Here is a 15,290-nt window from a genome sequence, read left to right as displayed (position 1 = left end):
CTATCACATCTTTAATAACTGACTCTAGCATTTTCCCCACTACCGATGTTAGGCTAACTGGTCTATAATTCCCCGTTTTCTCTCTCCCTCCCTTTTTAAAAAGTGGGGTTACATTAGCTACCCTCCAGTCCTCAGGAACTACTCCAGAATCTAAAGAGTTTTGAAAAATTATCACTAATGCATCCACTATTTCTGAGGCTACTTCCTTAAGCACTCTGGGATGCAGCCTATCTGGCCCTGGGGATTTATCTGCCTTTAATCCATTTAATTTACCTAACACCACTTCCCGACTAACCTGGATTTCCCCTCAGTTCCTCCATCTCATTAGACCTCCGGTCCCCCGCTATTTCCGGCAGATGATTTATGTCTTCCTTAGTGAAGACAGAACCAAAGTATTTGTTCAATTGGTCTGCCATCTCCTTGTTTCCTATGATCAATTCACCTGTTTCCGACTGCAAGGGACCTACATTTGCCTTAACTAATCTTTTTCTCTTGACATATCTATAAAAGCTTTTGCAGTCTGTTTTTATGTTCCTTGCCAGTTTTCCCTCATAATCTATTTTCCCTAAAACAGCAGGTAGCGGGTGGGTGTGTGGATTCCAGGTGTTGGGATCTGGTGGAGATATGTCTGAGGTTGGGTTATCTGTAGGTGTACCTGACCCTTCTTTCTGCTGTGGAATCGATTGACGTTCTGCAAGTCTCTGTGTCTGTGTGTGTGTCTGTGTGTGTTTGCGTGTGTGTGTCTGTGTGTGTGTGTGCGCGTGTTTGCGTGTGTGTGTGCGTTTGCGTGTGTGCGTGCTCGTGCTAATGTTTCAGTGTGTGCTTGTGCTTGCTTGTTTTGCGTGTGTGTGTGTTTGCATGTGCACCCGTGTGTTTGTGTCCTTGTATGTGTGTGTGTTTGCGTGTTCTTGTTTGATTGCATGTTTGTTTGTCCTTGTGTGTTTGTGTGTTGTTTGCGTTTGTGTTTGCATGTGCGCGTGTTTGTGTGCGTTCGTGTGTCTCCTCTCGGTTTTATCCCACCACTGTGGATGCCACACTCCTTTAAAAGCAGAGTTTGCATTGATTTTCTGGCTTATTTTTCTTCATATCATTATTAAATGCAAAATATCTTTGCATTTTTCAATCATTTTAATTATTTTTTTCCAACCGTTTCCAAATGACGCTGCCGATTAGAGGAGACAATTGGAAACGGTGAACCAAAGCCTTTAGGCAGCGTGAGCTTTCAGAAAGGACATTCGGTCGTAAAATTTGTGAAAAGTTGTAAATCTGTGGAGTTCTCTGCCGCAGAAAGCAGTGGAGGCCAATTCACTGGATGTTTTCAAGAGAGAGTCTGATTTAGCCGTTTGGGCTAACGGAATCACGGGATGTGGGGAGAAAGCAGGAACGGGGTACTGATTCTGGATGATCAGCCATATTGATCATATTGAATGGCGACGCTGGCTCGAAGGGCAAGTTTCTAAAAACACTTACCTATGCCAGGGATGATGTGGAACAGATCGTTGACTTTTTTGTCCACTGCGGTGGTGATGATCTTCACTCGGGGGAAGGCGTATGCTACCGAGTGCACACCCATCTCTGCCATCAGCAGGGAAATCAGAAAGATCTTCTCCTCTTGAACATCGTGATCCTGAGACAGACAAGATATGTGTACTAGGAAGGAACTGCGGATGCTGGTTTAAACGGAAGACATGTCCCATCTACACTGGTCCCACCTGCCTGTGTTTGGCCCATATCCTTCTAAACTTGTCCTATTCAAGATTCAAGATATCTTTATTTGTCATCCAAAAAACAAGTTTTTTGGACGAAATTTTGTCACCCACAGTCCAATAATAAAAGCAATAAAACAAGCAAATTCCACAACCCCAACCAACACACAAAAAAAAGAAACATCCATCACAGTGAGTCTCCTCCAGTCCCCTCCTCACTATCCATGTAAATGTTTCTTAACCGTTGTGGTAGTACCTCCACCATTAGCATTTTGATACAATTAATATTTCTTGGCAACAAATTTCTCAGATACCGGTAGAATTGGCTCCACAGACCTGCTGCTGAATTATGGAATTAACCACAACACATCATAAGGATACCTAGCTGTTGCATTCAATATTAAAAGACATTACAGTGCCTTACAAATGCAGGCTCGAAAACAGGGTCGGGGAACATTGTGAAACAGGTACTTACCAATAAGAAGAAAGACACAAAAAGCTGGAGTAACTCAGCAGGACAGGCAGCATCTCTGGAGGGAAGGAATGGGTGACTTTTTGGGTCGAGACCCTTCTTCAGACTTCTTCTTCAACAGGACTGTTCAGAAGCTTGATAACTGAGGGGAAGAATCTTCTGCCAGACAGGAGCGAGGTTCAGAAGGAATGATCAGGGTGGGACAAGTCTTTGATTATGTCTCCCATCCTTTTTCTCCAGAGATGCTGCCTGTCCCGCTGGGTTACTCCTGCATTGTGCGGCTATCTTCGGTGTAAACCAGCATCTACAGTTCCTTCCTACACAGGGGTCTCAACCCGAAATGTCACCCATTCCTTCTCTCCAGAGATGCTGCCTGTCCCGCTGAGTTACTCCAGCTATTTGTGTCTTTCTTCAGTTTAAACCAGCATCTGCAGTTCCTTCTTACACGCTTACCAATAAGACTCTGATTGCCATCAAAGCTGCAGCCCCTGTCGACACTGTGCAGTCCATTAAAATGACATGATCTTCACCGATGTCCTTCGGCAGTCTTAAGTAATGAAGCTGTGAATTGGAAGTGCAAGTTTCACGACGGTGTATACCAAATCAAAACACGAGAGCAAATTGGTTTATTTTAGAGATACAGCGCGGAAACAGGCCCTTCGGCCCAACGAGTCCGTGCCGACCAGCGATCCCCGCACACTAACACTATTCTACACACACGTGGGACATTTTTACATTGATACCAAGCCAATTAACCTCCAAACCTGTACGTCTTTAGAGTGTGGGAGGAAACCGAAGATCCCGGAGAAAACCCACGCAGGTCACGGGGAGAAAGTACAAACTCCGTACAGACGGCACCCGTGGCCAGGATGGAACCCGGGTCTCTGGCGCTGTCAGGCAGCAACTCTACCGCTGCGCCACCGTGCCGATTGGCATGGATTAATTCCATTCTAATTGCTGCTGCAATTCAGATGAAACACAGTCAAGGCACGATTGAGAAGAGGACTTTTTAGCTGCGTTTACCTCTGGCTCCCCGGTGGTGTGGTTGGTCTGGATGAGGATTTTGCCCACTCTCACGTCCTTGCACACCGCACATAAGGCAGGTTCCATCGTCTCGCCCGCTCTCAGAATCGACACGCCTGTTATCTTCAAGAACGATTTAAAAAAAAAAGAATTTCCAGCACATCCAAACAGATTTGTAACACTTTCAAATAGCAAACTTTCCCTGAGACGCAAGGGACTGCAGATACTGGAATCTTGAGGCAAACCTAAAAAGTGTAGCCTTAACTGTTAAGTCCCCCCCCCTCCACAGTACCCCACAACTGTATCCACCTATCACTTGCTGGCCTTTGTCCTACACTTCCTCTGTTTCAGCTTTCACTCCCCCCCGCCCCCACCACAACTAGTCTGAAGAAGGGCCCCAACCAGAAACGTCACCTATCCGTGTTCTTCAGAGATGTTGCCTGACCCGCTGAGTTGCTCCAGCACTTTGCGCCTTTTGTTTGTAAACCAGCATCTCCAGTTCTTGGTTTCAACATTCCCCCAGCACTTTGTGCTTCTCTCAGGCTTTCCGTGATGCTGTGTGTTTAGTTTAGTTTGGAGATACAGCTGGATTACATTCATGTATCGTATGAGAAAATAACTCATGTATCGTATGATCGGCGGCACGGTGGCGCAGGGGTAGAGTTGCTGCCTTACAGCGAATGCAGCGCCGGAGACTCATGTTCGATCCTGACTATGGGCGCCATCTGTACGGAGTTTGTACGTTCTCCCCGTGACCTGCGTGGGTTTTCTCCGAGATCTTCGGTTTCCTCCCACACTCCAAAGACGTACAGGTATGTAGGTTAATTGACTGGGTAAATATTTAAAAAAATTGTCCCTAGTGTGTGTAGGATAGTGTTAATGTGCGGGGATCGCTGGGCGGTGCGGAATTGGTGGGCCGAAGGGCCTGTTTCCGCGCTATATCTCTAAATCTAAAAAAAAAATCTAAATCTAAACCAGCATCTGCAGAATTGCCTGCTGCATTAACAGCTTGTTTCTCTTCTATTTTTTCCCCATCTAAAATAGAACAACTATTAATTACCTAAGACAGGCACAAAAAGCTGGAGTAATTCAGCAGGTCGGACAGTATCTCTGGAGAAAAGGAATAGGTGACGTTTCGGGTCGAGACCCTTCTTCAGACTGAGAGTCAAGGGAAAGGGAAACAACAGAGATAACTACAGAGATAACTACTTAATTTAGACGCTGCATTTCCTTCCTTCTTTCAGTGATTCACAAACACTTCACATTACAGAGAATAGCAACTGTTTTGAAATGCCGCACTAAAATGTTGTTTATTGAATAAAGTGCTCAAAATCCATCATGGATCAAACATGCCGCACATAATCACATCTCTCTGCACTTAATCAAACACACACTGATCAATAAAGCGTGGAGACATTCCCCAACTTAGGCAGAAGGTGACTTGCCTAAACAATCCTGTTCTCAGTCCCTCGTGCTGACAAGGCAGTTTGTAGTTTCCACAAACTATAGAGCGGAGGTGCAGAACCTGGCGGACTGGTGCTCGGATTACAACCTGTCCCTAAATACCACCAAGACCAAGGAGATGATCATCAACTTCCGTAGGTCACATAACGGGGAATATGCCCCGATCTCTATCAACGGGGACAGTGTGGAGAGAGTGTCCAGCTTCAAGTTTCTGGGCACTCACATTTCGGAGGACCTAACATGGTCCAATAACACTGCTGCGCTGGTCAAGAAGGCACAACAAAGACTGTTCTACTTAAGAACACTGAAAAAGTCTGGTCTACCCCAACAGCTGCTGACGACCTTCTACCGCTGCACCATAGAGAGCATCCTAACGCATGGCATCCCTGTGTGGTACCTCAGCTGCACGGAGGCAGAAAGGAAAGCTCTACAGCGGGTAGTCCATAGAGCTCAGAGGGCCATCGGAACACAGCTACCAGACTTGGAGGGCATCTACAACACACGATACCTCAGAAAAGCCACCAGCATCCACAAAGACTCTTCACACCCCTGCAACAGTCTGTTCGAACTCCTTCCATCGGGCAGACGATACAAGGCCTTCTACGCCCGCACCTCCACACTCAGGAACAGCTTCATCCCCAGGGCCATAGCTGCTATGAACCGGTCCTGCTGAGCCGGATGGCCACAACGCATAGATGAACTTGCACTTTACCCTGTCCAAAACTGTTACAACTGTTTCGTTTCGTTGGGTTGCTGCTGTCTACATTACCTAAATTAATGCATCGTATGGGAGGCGCATTCCCAATCTCGTTGTACCCCTGGGTACAATGACAATAAAGATATATTGTATTGTATTGTATTGTATTGTACCATCACTCGAGTTTACATTGGAAACAAGCCAGCAAATGGCGGCCGTATTACCCAGAAGGCATTCGCTGCAGAAAGTGCCCTGGATGCTGCTGATACAGTTAATACTGTCATTGAAGACAGACCCAAAACGCTGGAACAACTCAGCGGGTCAGGTAGCATCCCCTTGGAGAAGGAACGGGTAAAGTTTCCGGTCGAGACCCTTCTTCAGACTGAAAGGTCACCTATTCCCCTTCTCCAAAGATGCTGCCTGACCCGCTGAGTTACTCCAGCTTTTTGTGTTGTATCTTTGGTGTAAACGGGCATCTGCAGTTCCAGCGGGTCAGGCAGCATCTCTGGAGAGAAGGAACGGGTAACGTTTCGGGTCGAGACCCTTCTTCAGACTGCGATCTCTGTGAAACCAGCATCTGCAGTTCTTTCTTACGCATTTTATCTGCAGTTCCATCCTCAGTGAGTTACTTTGGGCAGGGGATCGGGATGGAGATTCTGACTTACGTAAAATCTGATTTGCGTAATGGTTCAGGGAACGTAACGCTTACATTTAGGGTTGCGAACTTTCTCGCTCCCAAATAAGGGGCAAGGTGACGTCATCGCCCCGCGCCCCACGTGACCTCACCCAGCCAGCGGCCACGTGCTCCCGCTCCACCAATGGCGGCCGTCCGGGCCGGGAGGCGGGTTGCTATGCAACCTCCGGCAGGTGGCGCCCGGGCCTCCGGGCCTACACTGTCCGGGCCTACACTGTCCGGGCCTACACTGTCCGGGCCTACACTGTCCGGGCCTACAGTGTCCGGGGCCTACACTGTCCGGGGCCTACACTGTCCGGGCCTACAGTGTCCCCCGGGCCTACAGTGTCCCCCGGGCCTACAGTGTCCCCCGGGCCTAATACGGGACAAGGGCGGTCTCGTACGGGACAAACCAATTTAGCCCAAAGTACGGGATGTCCCGGCTAATACGGGACAGTTGGCAACCCCACTTACATAGGTCGGTGAGTGCTTGCAATCTACATCCATATTGTTATTAAGATACAGGAGCTAATGGTTTAGGATTGGCAATATTTCCAACTGAATGGTAAATTTAATCTGGATACTAAATCTCGCAACACCATCATTGCAACAGACTTACCCTTGTGCCATCGAATCTTCTCCCCTCGTAGTCCTGACCTTGCAGAGTTTGAACTGTGCACGTCTGTCACAGAATACAAGCAACACAATCAGTTAGATAGAAGGCATTCACTGATTAGAAACGTAGAAAATAGGTGCGGGAGTAGGCCATTCGGCCCTTCGAGCCAGCACCGCCATTCAATGTGATCATGGCTGATCATCGAAAATCAGTACTGTTCCGGCTTTCTCCCCATATCCCTTGATTCCGTTATATTTAATATATATTTAAATAAGCTATATTTACCTCTCTCTTGAAAACATCCAGTGAATTGGCCTCCACGGCCTTCTGTGGCAGAGAATTCCGCAGGTTCACAACTCTCTGGGTGAAAATGATTTTCCTCAACTCAGTCCTAAATGGCCTATTCTTCAACTTAGTTAGAAAGAAAGCATTCACTGATTGCACCAATCCGCTTTCAGTAGACTTTAGAGGAAAAGCACAGAAACACCGCCTCATGCACTTACACTTTCCTGCATATAAAGGATGAGGGTGCTGCACCAATGCAGGAGAGGTTTGGGCCCAACTGGTCCACTTGATCTGGTATCCCTCTAAACCTCTCCTATCTATGCATGTCACTCATGAACTGCCAAGGCTCTGTGGGGGAGGACCACAGTCTAGGGTACTTCTGCTGCTGGACATTGGGGGGCAGAGTCCGGAGGGGGCACCCCTCAAACAAGGGTAGGGAGATTACCCCAGGGGGCCACGCACATGGCAAAAGGTGTTTTGTTTGAAGATAATTTGTAGGATGTATTTTTGTGCTGTTTTGTGCTAATATCCATACCTTGCATCTGCCTTCACTCAGACAGGCACAAGCACAAAATAAAACTGCTCTCAATGGGCGCTTGTCTGTACGGAGTTGGTACGTTCTCCCCGTGACATGCGTGGGTTTTCTCCTAGATCTTTGGTTTCCTCCTCAAACTCCAGAGACGAGCAGGTTTGTCGGTTAATTGGCTTGGTAATTTCATCTAAATTTCATTTATTTAGGGGTTGTAGACAAGGATGCCCACTATCCCCACTTGCTGAGAGTATTAGATCAAATTCAGATATTCATGGCTATAACACTAAACATACAACCAATAAAATTTCTTTATATGCGGATGATGTATTAATATACATTACAAAGCCAGAAATTAGCATTCCGAATTTATTAAATCTCATAACTCAATTTGGTTTATTTTCAGGTTATAGAATTAACTGGTACAAAAGTGAAATTATGCCAATAATTGAGCACAATCCGGCCATACTTCAACAATTTCCTTTTAAAATTGCCTATGAAAAGTTTAAATATCTTGGAATTTACGTGACTAGGAAATATACTTCTTTATTTAAATTAAATTTTCCTCCTTTACTCACTAAATTACACAGAAATATCCAATTTTGGAAAACACTTCCCATATCATTAGTTGGTCGTAGTAATGCTATAAAGATGATCTTTCTTCCACAGCTACTATACTTATTTCAAGCAATTCCGATCTATCTTCCAAAAAAGTTTTTTTTTTAAATTGATTCAATTATTACTAATTTTATTTGGGACTACAAGACTCATAGAATAAATAAAAGACATCTATGTAAGTCTAAAACTAATGGAGGAATTGCCTTACCTAACTTCTTATTTTATTATTGGGCGGTTAATATTAAAAATATAACCTGCTGGTTGGATGACACTGATCAACAACCGGATTGGTTAAAGATGGAGAAAGAGGATTGTTTACCATTTGATATTGGTGCGATCCTCTTAACTCCAATAAATTTAAATAAAAAAACATATGGAGGTAATCCCATTATACACAGTGTTATCCGTACCTGGAAACAATTAAATCTTACTTTAAAACTGAGTAAATTATCTGCTTTCCTCCCTATTGCGAATAACCCTTCTTTTAAACCGTCTGTCTTAGATAGAGGATTTGCTCAATGGAAAAGTTATGGAATTAAAAGGGTGGGAGATCTTTATCATAAGGGAACTTTTCTTTCTTTTCAGGATTTACAGCAGAAGTATGGATTACATGTTAATAATTATTTTAGATATTTACAACTTAGAGATTATGTAAAAGTACACATGCAAGAATATAAGTTTAGAGGTCCAGAAACTCTTGATGTATGCCTGAATCGACATTATAATTCAAATAAATTAATATCCTTTATTTATAATACTCTCCTAGATAATGACATTCCGTCATCAGAATCTTATAGACGAGCATGGGAGGACGAATTGAATCAACTCATAATGCAAGATATATGGGATGAAAGTTTACAACATATACACCAATGTTCATTAAATACTAGACATTCCTTAATACAATTTAAAATAATACATAGATTACATTATTCGAAGACGAAATTAAATAGGATTTTTCCTAGTATCTCTCCTATTTGTGATAAATGTCAATTTCAAGAAGCTAATTTAACTCATATTTTCGTAACTTGCATAAAAATGCAAAATTTCTGGTTGGAGATTTTTAAAATAGTTTCTAAAGTTATCAACCAGCAATTGGATATGGATCCAAAATTAATTATATTAGGATTATCAGAACATACTACAAACTTTACAACAAGTCAGGTACATTTTCTTGATTACAGTTTAATAACTGCGAAAAAATTAATACTTAAATTTTGGAAAAAAACAATAACCCCCACAATTAAAATGTGGACTACGGAAATGACAGAGACCCTGCATTTGGAAAAAATAAGATTTGCCTTAATTGACAAACCTGAGTTATTTTTAAAAATATGGTCTCCATTTATTGAATTTTTAGAAAAGTAAATGGGTTTGGCACAGGACTAAAATAAAAATTTAAAATTAAAAGTTGAAACTTGAGTTTAGGGTTGGATGTACAACTGTGGTTATTGTCTCCCGGATCTACCTCCTTTAATTTTTATAGTTATACCTTTTTTTAAATTTTCTTATTCTCTCTTTCCAATAGTTTATAGTTTTTTTTTCTTTCTTCTTTATTTTTTATTTTCTCTCTTTAAAAATTTAAAAATTGAAGCTACGTAAGAACTTTGTAACAAATTTGTCTTTTATTTCTATTTGTACCTATGCTTTTCAAAAATAAAAATATTATAATTGGCTTGGTATGAACGTAAAATTGTCCCCAGCATGTATTGGATAGTGCTAATATGCGTGGATCGCTGGTCGGCTTGGACTGAAGGGCCTGTTTCCACACTGTCTCGAAACTAAACTGAAAAACGAAACTAAAAAAGACCCTGGTACAAATTCAGTACTGCAACATTTTGTGAATGATGAATAATGTTCCTGCCATACGTACCCTGAAAGGGAGCAGTGAAAGTGCGTACTCTATTAACAACCTCATCAATCTCTTGGAATAGAAGATGAACTCATCTCGACAAGTGTCTTTATTTCTGAAAAGGAAATGGTGCTGTCAGCCTTCCCTCGATACTTCATTTGGAAAATGCACACTGCTTTACACAAACAAAACGTTGCATCTCGTTAACAGAGCCACGTACAAAATAAAGAGGAAACCAGAAACTGCAGATGCTAGTTAAATAAAAAAAAGACACAAAATGCTGGAGTAACTCAGCGTGTCAAGCAGCATCTCTGGAGAACATGGATCGGCGATGTTTGGGTCGGGACTGAAGGAGGGTCTCGACCCGAAACGTCACCTATCCATGTTCTCCAGAGCTGTCGAAGAGCCGAATGACCTACTCCTGCACCTATTTCCTATGTTTCTATCTATGCTGCCTGACCCGCTGAGTTACTCCAGCACTTTGTGCCTTTTCAAGCACAGTAACAGTAGTTTTGCATAGTACTAAAATATCTCTGCATTTCCCAGTGATTTATAGTTTGAACACAAATCAAAACATGTTCCTAACATGTTCATGATATCTCCCTTTCATTCCGGTTCTGTATCCCTTGCACTTTCTTAATCTTTTACTTCTATACTTTATTTACAAGGGAACAATTTGAAAGATTGTGAAGTTAACACATTCTTGACCAGAATTCAAGGGTGCAATTTAGATACAGCATTCAGATATTGTCCAGAAATTAGTTTAGACTTAAGTTTAAACTAGTGTGTAATGTACAAGAAAATAACTGCAGATGCTGGTACAAATTGAAGGTATTTATTCACAAAATGCTGGAGTAACTCAGCAGGTCAGGCAGCATCTCAGGAGAGAAGGAATGGGTGGCGTTTTGGGTCGAGACCCTTCTTCAGTCTATATCCTTCCTTTGTCCCGCCCCCTCCCCTGACATCAGTCTGAAGAAGGGTCTCGACCCGAAACGTCACCCATTCCTTCTCTCCAGAGATGCTGCCTGTCCCGCTGAGTTACTCCAGCGTTTAGTGTCTATCTTCGGTTTCAACCAGCGTCAGCAGTTCCTTCCCACACCAGTATGTTCTTGACTTGCTGAAGGCTTTCACCAAAGTTCTGCTTGAATAGCCATCAGTTGGCGTTCCACATGGAATGCCACTAGACTTGTAGCAGATGGCTCAGAAGCTGCAGAATTAGATAAGCAAAATAATTAAGTCAAGCAGCGGTAGGGGAAATTATTGAAAACAAACGCACTAAAAAGAATAGGGAGGCAAAGTAGCTGTGTGAAACATGTCAAAAGAGCGAAGGATTAATTTGACAGATACAGGGAATCTGTGCAATGAAGTGCAGAAAGTAAGTCCAAAATACCACACAGCTATCTGAGTAGCAAAAGTTCAAGAGACGCTACAAACTCTGTTTAGAAGACGTGATGAATTGGTTGTCTGAAAATGATTCTTCTGAAAGTGGAGATAAAAAGGGACTCCAGATGCTGAAATCTGGAGCAACAATCAAACTGCTGGAGTGGCTCAGCGGATCAGGCAGCATCTGTGGAGGTAGAGGGATGGTCGACGTTTCGGGTCGAGATTGAGAGTGAGGGGATCTGGAGCAGACTAGCTGGGCGAGGGGAAAGGATGAGGCAGGAGCTGGCAAGCGATGATTGGAGGGAGGAAGGAATTGCAGATGCCGGTTTATAGCAAAGATAGACACAAACTGCTGGAGTAACTCAGCAGGTCAGGTGCTGTATCGCTAAACTAAACTAGGTTAAGTCAAAGCGATGGGTTTGCAGGTGGCTTTTAGGTCAGTTTAGTTTATTGTCATGTGTGCTGAGGTACAGTGAAAAGCTTTTGTTGCTATCCAGTCAGCAGAAAGACAATGCATGATTACATTCAAGCCACTTACAGTGTATACATACATGATGAGCATATATCGTTTAGTGAAAGGTAAAGCCACAATGTCTGATCAAGGATAGTCCAAAGGTCACCATTTCGGTAGATAGTAGTTCAGGGCTTATATATAGTGTAAGAAAATAACTGCAGATGCTGGTACAAATTGAAGATATTTATTCACAAAATGCTGGAGTAACTCAGCAGGTCAGGCAGCATCTCAGGAGAGAAGGAATGGGCGACGTTTCGGGTCGAGACCCTTCTTCAGACTGATGCTCTCTGGTTGCAGTAGGATGGTTCAGTTGCCTAAAATTAGCTGGGAAGAAACTATCCCTGAATCTGGAGGTGTGCGTTTTCACACCTTAGTTTAGTTTAGAGATATAGCGCGGAAACCGGCCCCTCGTGTCCGCGCCGACCAGGGACCCCCGCACACCAACTCTACCCTGCACACACTATGACAATTTACATTTGCACCAAGCCAATTAACCTACAAACCTGCACGTCTTTGGAGTGCGGGAGGACACCGAAGACCTTGGGAAAAACTCCCAAGCAGGACACCGGGAGAACGTGCAAATGTTACGGATGCTGCCTGATCCGCTGAGCCACTCTAACAGTTTGATTGTTGCTCCGGATTCCAGCATCTGCAATCCCTTTTTATCTCCACTTTCAGAAGAATCGTTTTCAGACAACCAATTCATCACGTTTTCTAACCAGAGTTTGTAGCGTCTCTTGAACTTTTGCTACTCAGATAGCTGTGTGGTATTTTGGACTTATTTTCTGCACTTCATTGAACAGATGATTAGTCATTCCCTGTATCAGTCAGACAAGCAGCCGTAGTCGGGATGGAACCCGGGTCTCTGGCGCTGTGAGGCGGCAACTCTACCGCTGCGCCACCGTGCTGCACGTGGCTTAATTGCCGGATAACTGTGGAGGAATGTCTAGACGTTTCACCAAGGCGGATGAACTGAGACAGTACCTAATGAAGGTGTGCATCCCCTGGACTTGCGGAGTGCTCTTCAACACACTCAGCGTTTCCGGCAATGGTTGCGCTTGGTGGGCAGAAGCCAAAGTAGCCCTAGAGCGATACAACGAGGAGATAGACGTTATGAAACAACTCAACGCTCCACAGAGCCATCAGTTATGCTTTATGCATTTGCTTTTTAGAATGTGCAAATACTCAGAAAGCTGCAAAAACATTTTAACATTTGATATATGAAGCTTTTTATATTTGACGTGACTAAGAGATGCATTATATCTTGATTGAATTTTGCATCCTCGTTTGGAATAAAGAATATTCCGGATTATTTGCCCAATAACTAAATACCAAATGGAATTATCCAAACTGTTACTGCACACAAAATCATTCAAAGTTATTTGCACGATAACTAAAAGGCAAATGGAATTATCTAAACAAATAGTTACTGTGTACTTCAGCCAATCACCAAAAGTAGAGCAAAATATATTGGCGACTAATTTAAACTTCTGTATTAAGTGAAAACGGCAATGTGTGATAAGCTGTCTGACGTACGACATCTTATTCTGCTGTGGAAATGAACATTGCAGTTCTTCCATGCCATTCTTTATCATTGACATTCTTTAGTCAGAGGGTGGTGAATCTGTGGGATTCTTTGTCGCAGAAGGCTGTGGAGGCCAAGTCAGTGGATATTTTTAAGGCAGAGATAGACAGATTCTTGATTAGGACGGGTGTCAGGGGTTACGGGGAGAAGGCAGGAGAATGGGGTGAGGAGGGAGAGATAGAACAGCCACGATTGAATGAATGGCAGTGTAGACTTGATGGGCCGAATGGCCTAATTCTGCTTCTATCACTTATGACCTTATGATTGCGTGTGCGTGTAAAAGATGGGCAATCTTTTAAAACCAATTGTACACCATTACCCGAGAGTAAGTTAGACTGCCTGCCAATAACAACTGTTGGTGTCACTTTACAAATAGTGTGGACAGATCCTCACTCAGATAGAACTTAATGCATTAGACGTTGGCAGGGCTTGACGAAGAGTAAATGTGTGAGAGAAAAATATTAAAATATACTCTTTTAACTTCTTAAGTGTGATAGTGTCGTACAGCATGGAAACAGGCCCTTTGGCCCAATTCATCCAAGATGCCCCATTTAAGCCAGTCCCATATGCCCGCCTTTGGCCCATATCCCTCTAAGCCTTTCGTATCCATGTACCCATCCAAGGAGGAGACTAGAGTTTCGTAAGCCCCTGCCTGTATGGGTCTCTGCTCACATCAGTGCTAACCGGTATATGGCAAATCCTGAGATTGGCAGTCCAGACACCAGACACGGGAATCAGTCTACAATCATCATCCATAGAGCCACTAAAGAATTTTAAGCATCTTTGGGATCATTTTTAATTCTCAGCTCCAGAGGAATTTGTGCAAAGCTACTCTCCCGACTTTCAATGGACACTTTTTCCCCACCCCATTCAGTAAACTCTTGTGACACAAGTTTCAACATCTAAGGTAGACACAAAATGCTGGAGTAACTCAGCGGGACAGGCAGCATATCGGGAGAGAAGGAATGGGTGATGTTTCGGGTTGAGACCCTTCTTCAGACTGTTGTCAGGGAAGGGGGCCTGACCCGCTGAGTTACTCCAGCATTTTGTGTCTCCCTTCGATTTAAACCAGCATCTAGCAGTTTTTTTCCCTACACCTCTCAACAATTAATGTTACTTGAGTACTCCAGCTTGCATTCACAGCTAGATTGTGCCAAGATTTTCTTAGTCTTATGCATTAACCCTCTTGATCTGCCTTCCCCATGGTTTGCTTTGCTTGCATGTTAACTTTCTATTATCTATCTTAACAATTATTTATAGGCTGATAAAGCAGAATATAATAGAAAGCCTAGCGATAAGGAAAAGTTTCATATGTTCTAGGAGCAGAATTAGGCCATTCGGCCCATCAAGTCTACCCCGCCATTCAATCATGGCTGATCTATCTCTCCCTCCCAATCCCATTCTCCTGCCTTCTCCCCCTACGCCTTTGACAGCTTTACGAATCAAGAATCGGTCAATCTCCGCCTTAAAAATATCTTGGCCTCCACACCCAATCTGTGGCTGATAAACATCTTTAATTTTATCATGAGATTCTTATTCAATATCTTGCAACCTGGAAATAATTATAGATGATGCTAAAAAAATAAATGTTATCATATTTTTAGTTAATTGCTTCCTTTGATGAGATGGGGGGGAAATTAATGCAAACATCAAGATATAATACCTAGAATATTTTCATGGTATTTGTTCATGATTTTCAGATCTAATGCGCCACAACTGATATCTTTATGCAGAGACAGACTCTTGATTAGTACGGGTGTCAGGGGTTATGGGGACAAGGCAGGAGAATGGGGTTAGGAGGGAGAGATAGATCAGCCATGATTGAATGGCGGAGTAGACTTGATGGGCCGAATGGCCCAATTCTGCTCCTATC

At 43.3% G+C, this 15,290-nt stretch overlaps 1 protein-coding gene across 4 annotated transcripts in view; it reads right to left on the bottom strand.

Moving 5' to 3' along the window:
- The window catches only part of LOC144604546 (uridine-cytidine kinase-like 1), an 83,503-nt gene that overhangs the window by 2,445 nt on the left and 65,768 nt on the right, over window positions 1–15,290 (bottom strand). For all 4 annotated transcript variants that reach the window (XM_078419093.1, XM_078419091.1, XM_078419092.1 and 1 more), the window contains 6 exons: window positions 12,817–12,915; window positions 9,957–10,050; window positions 6,655–6,717; window positions 3,202–3,324; window positions 2,632–2,739; window positions 1,471–1,627 (listed from right to left, as the gene is read on the bottom strand). In XM_078419093.1, coding sequence (XP_078275219.1) covers window positions 1,471–1,627; window positions 2,632–2,739; window positions 3,202–3,324; window positions 6,655–6,717; window positions 9,957–10,050; window positions 12,817–12,915 — 644 coding nt within the window. The remainder of the gene's footprint in view (window positions 1–1,470; window positions 1,628–2,631; window positions 2,740–3,201; window positions 3,325–6,654; window positions 6,718–9,956; window positions 10,051–12,816; window positions 12,916–15,290) is intronic.

This window comes from Rhinoraja longicauda, chromosome 22, assembly GCF_053455715.1.
Source record: "Rhinoraja longicauda isolate Sanriku21f chromosome 22, sRhiLon1.1, whole genome shotgun sequence".
Lineage (NCBI taxonomy): Eukaryota > Metazoa > Chordata > Chondrichthyes > Rajiformes > Arhynchobatidae > Rhinoraja > Rhinoraja longicauda.
This window is presented reverse-complemented; position numbering and strand designations above follow the sequence as displayed.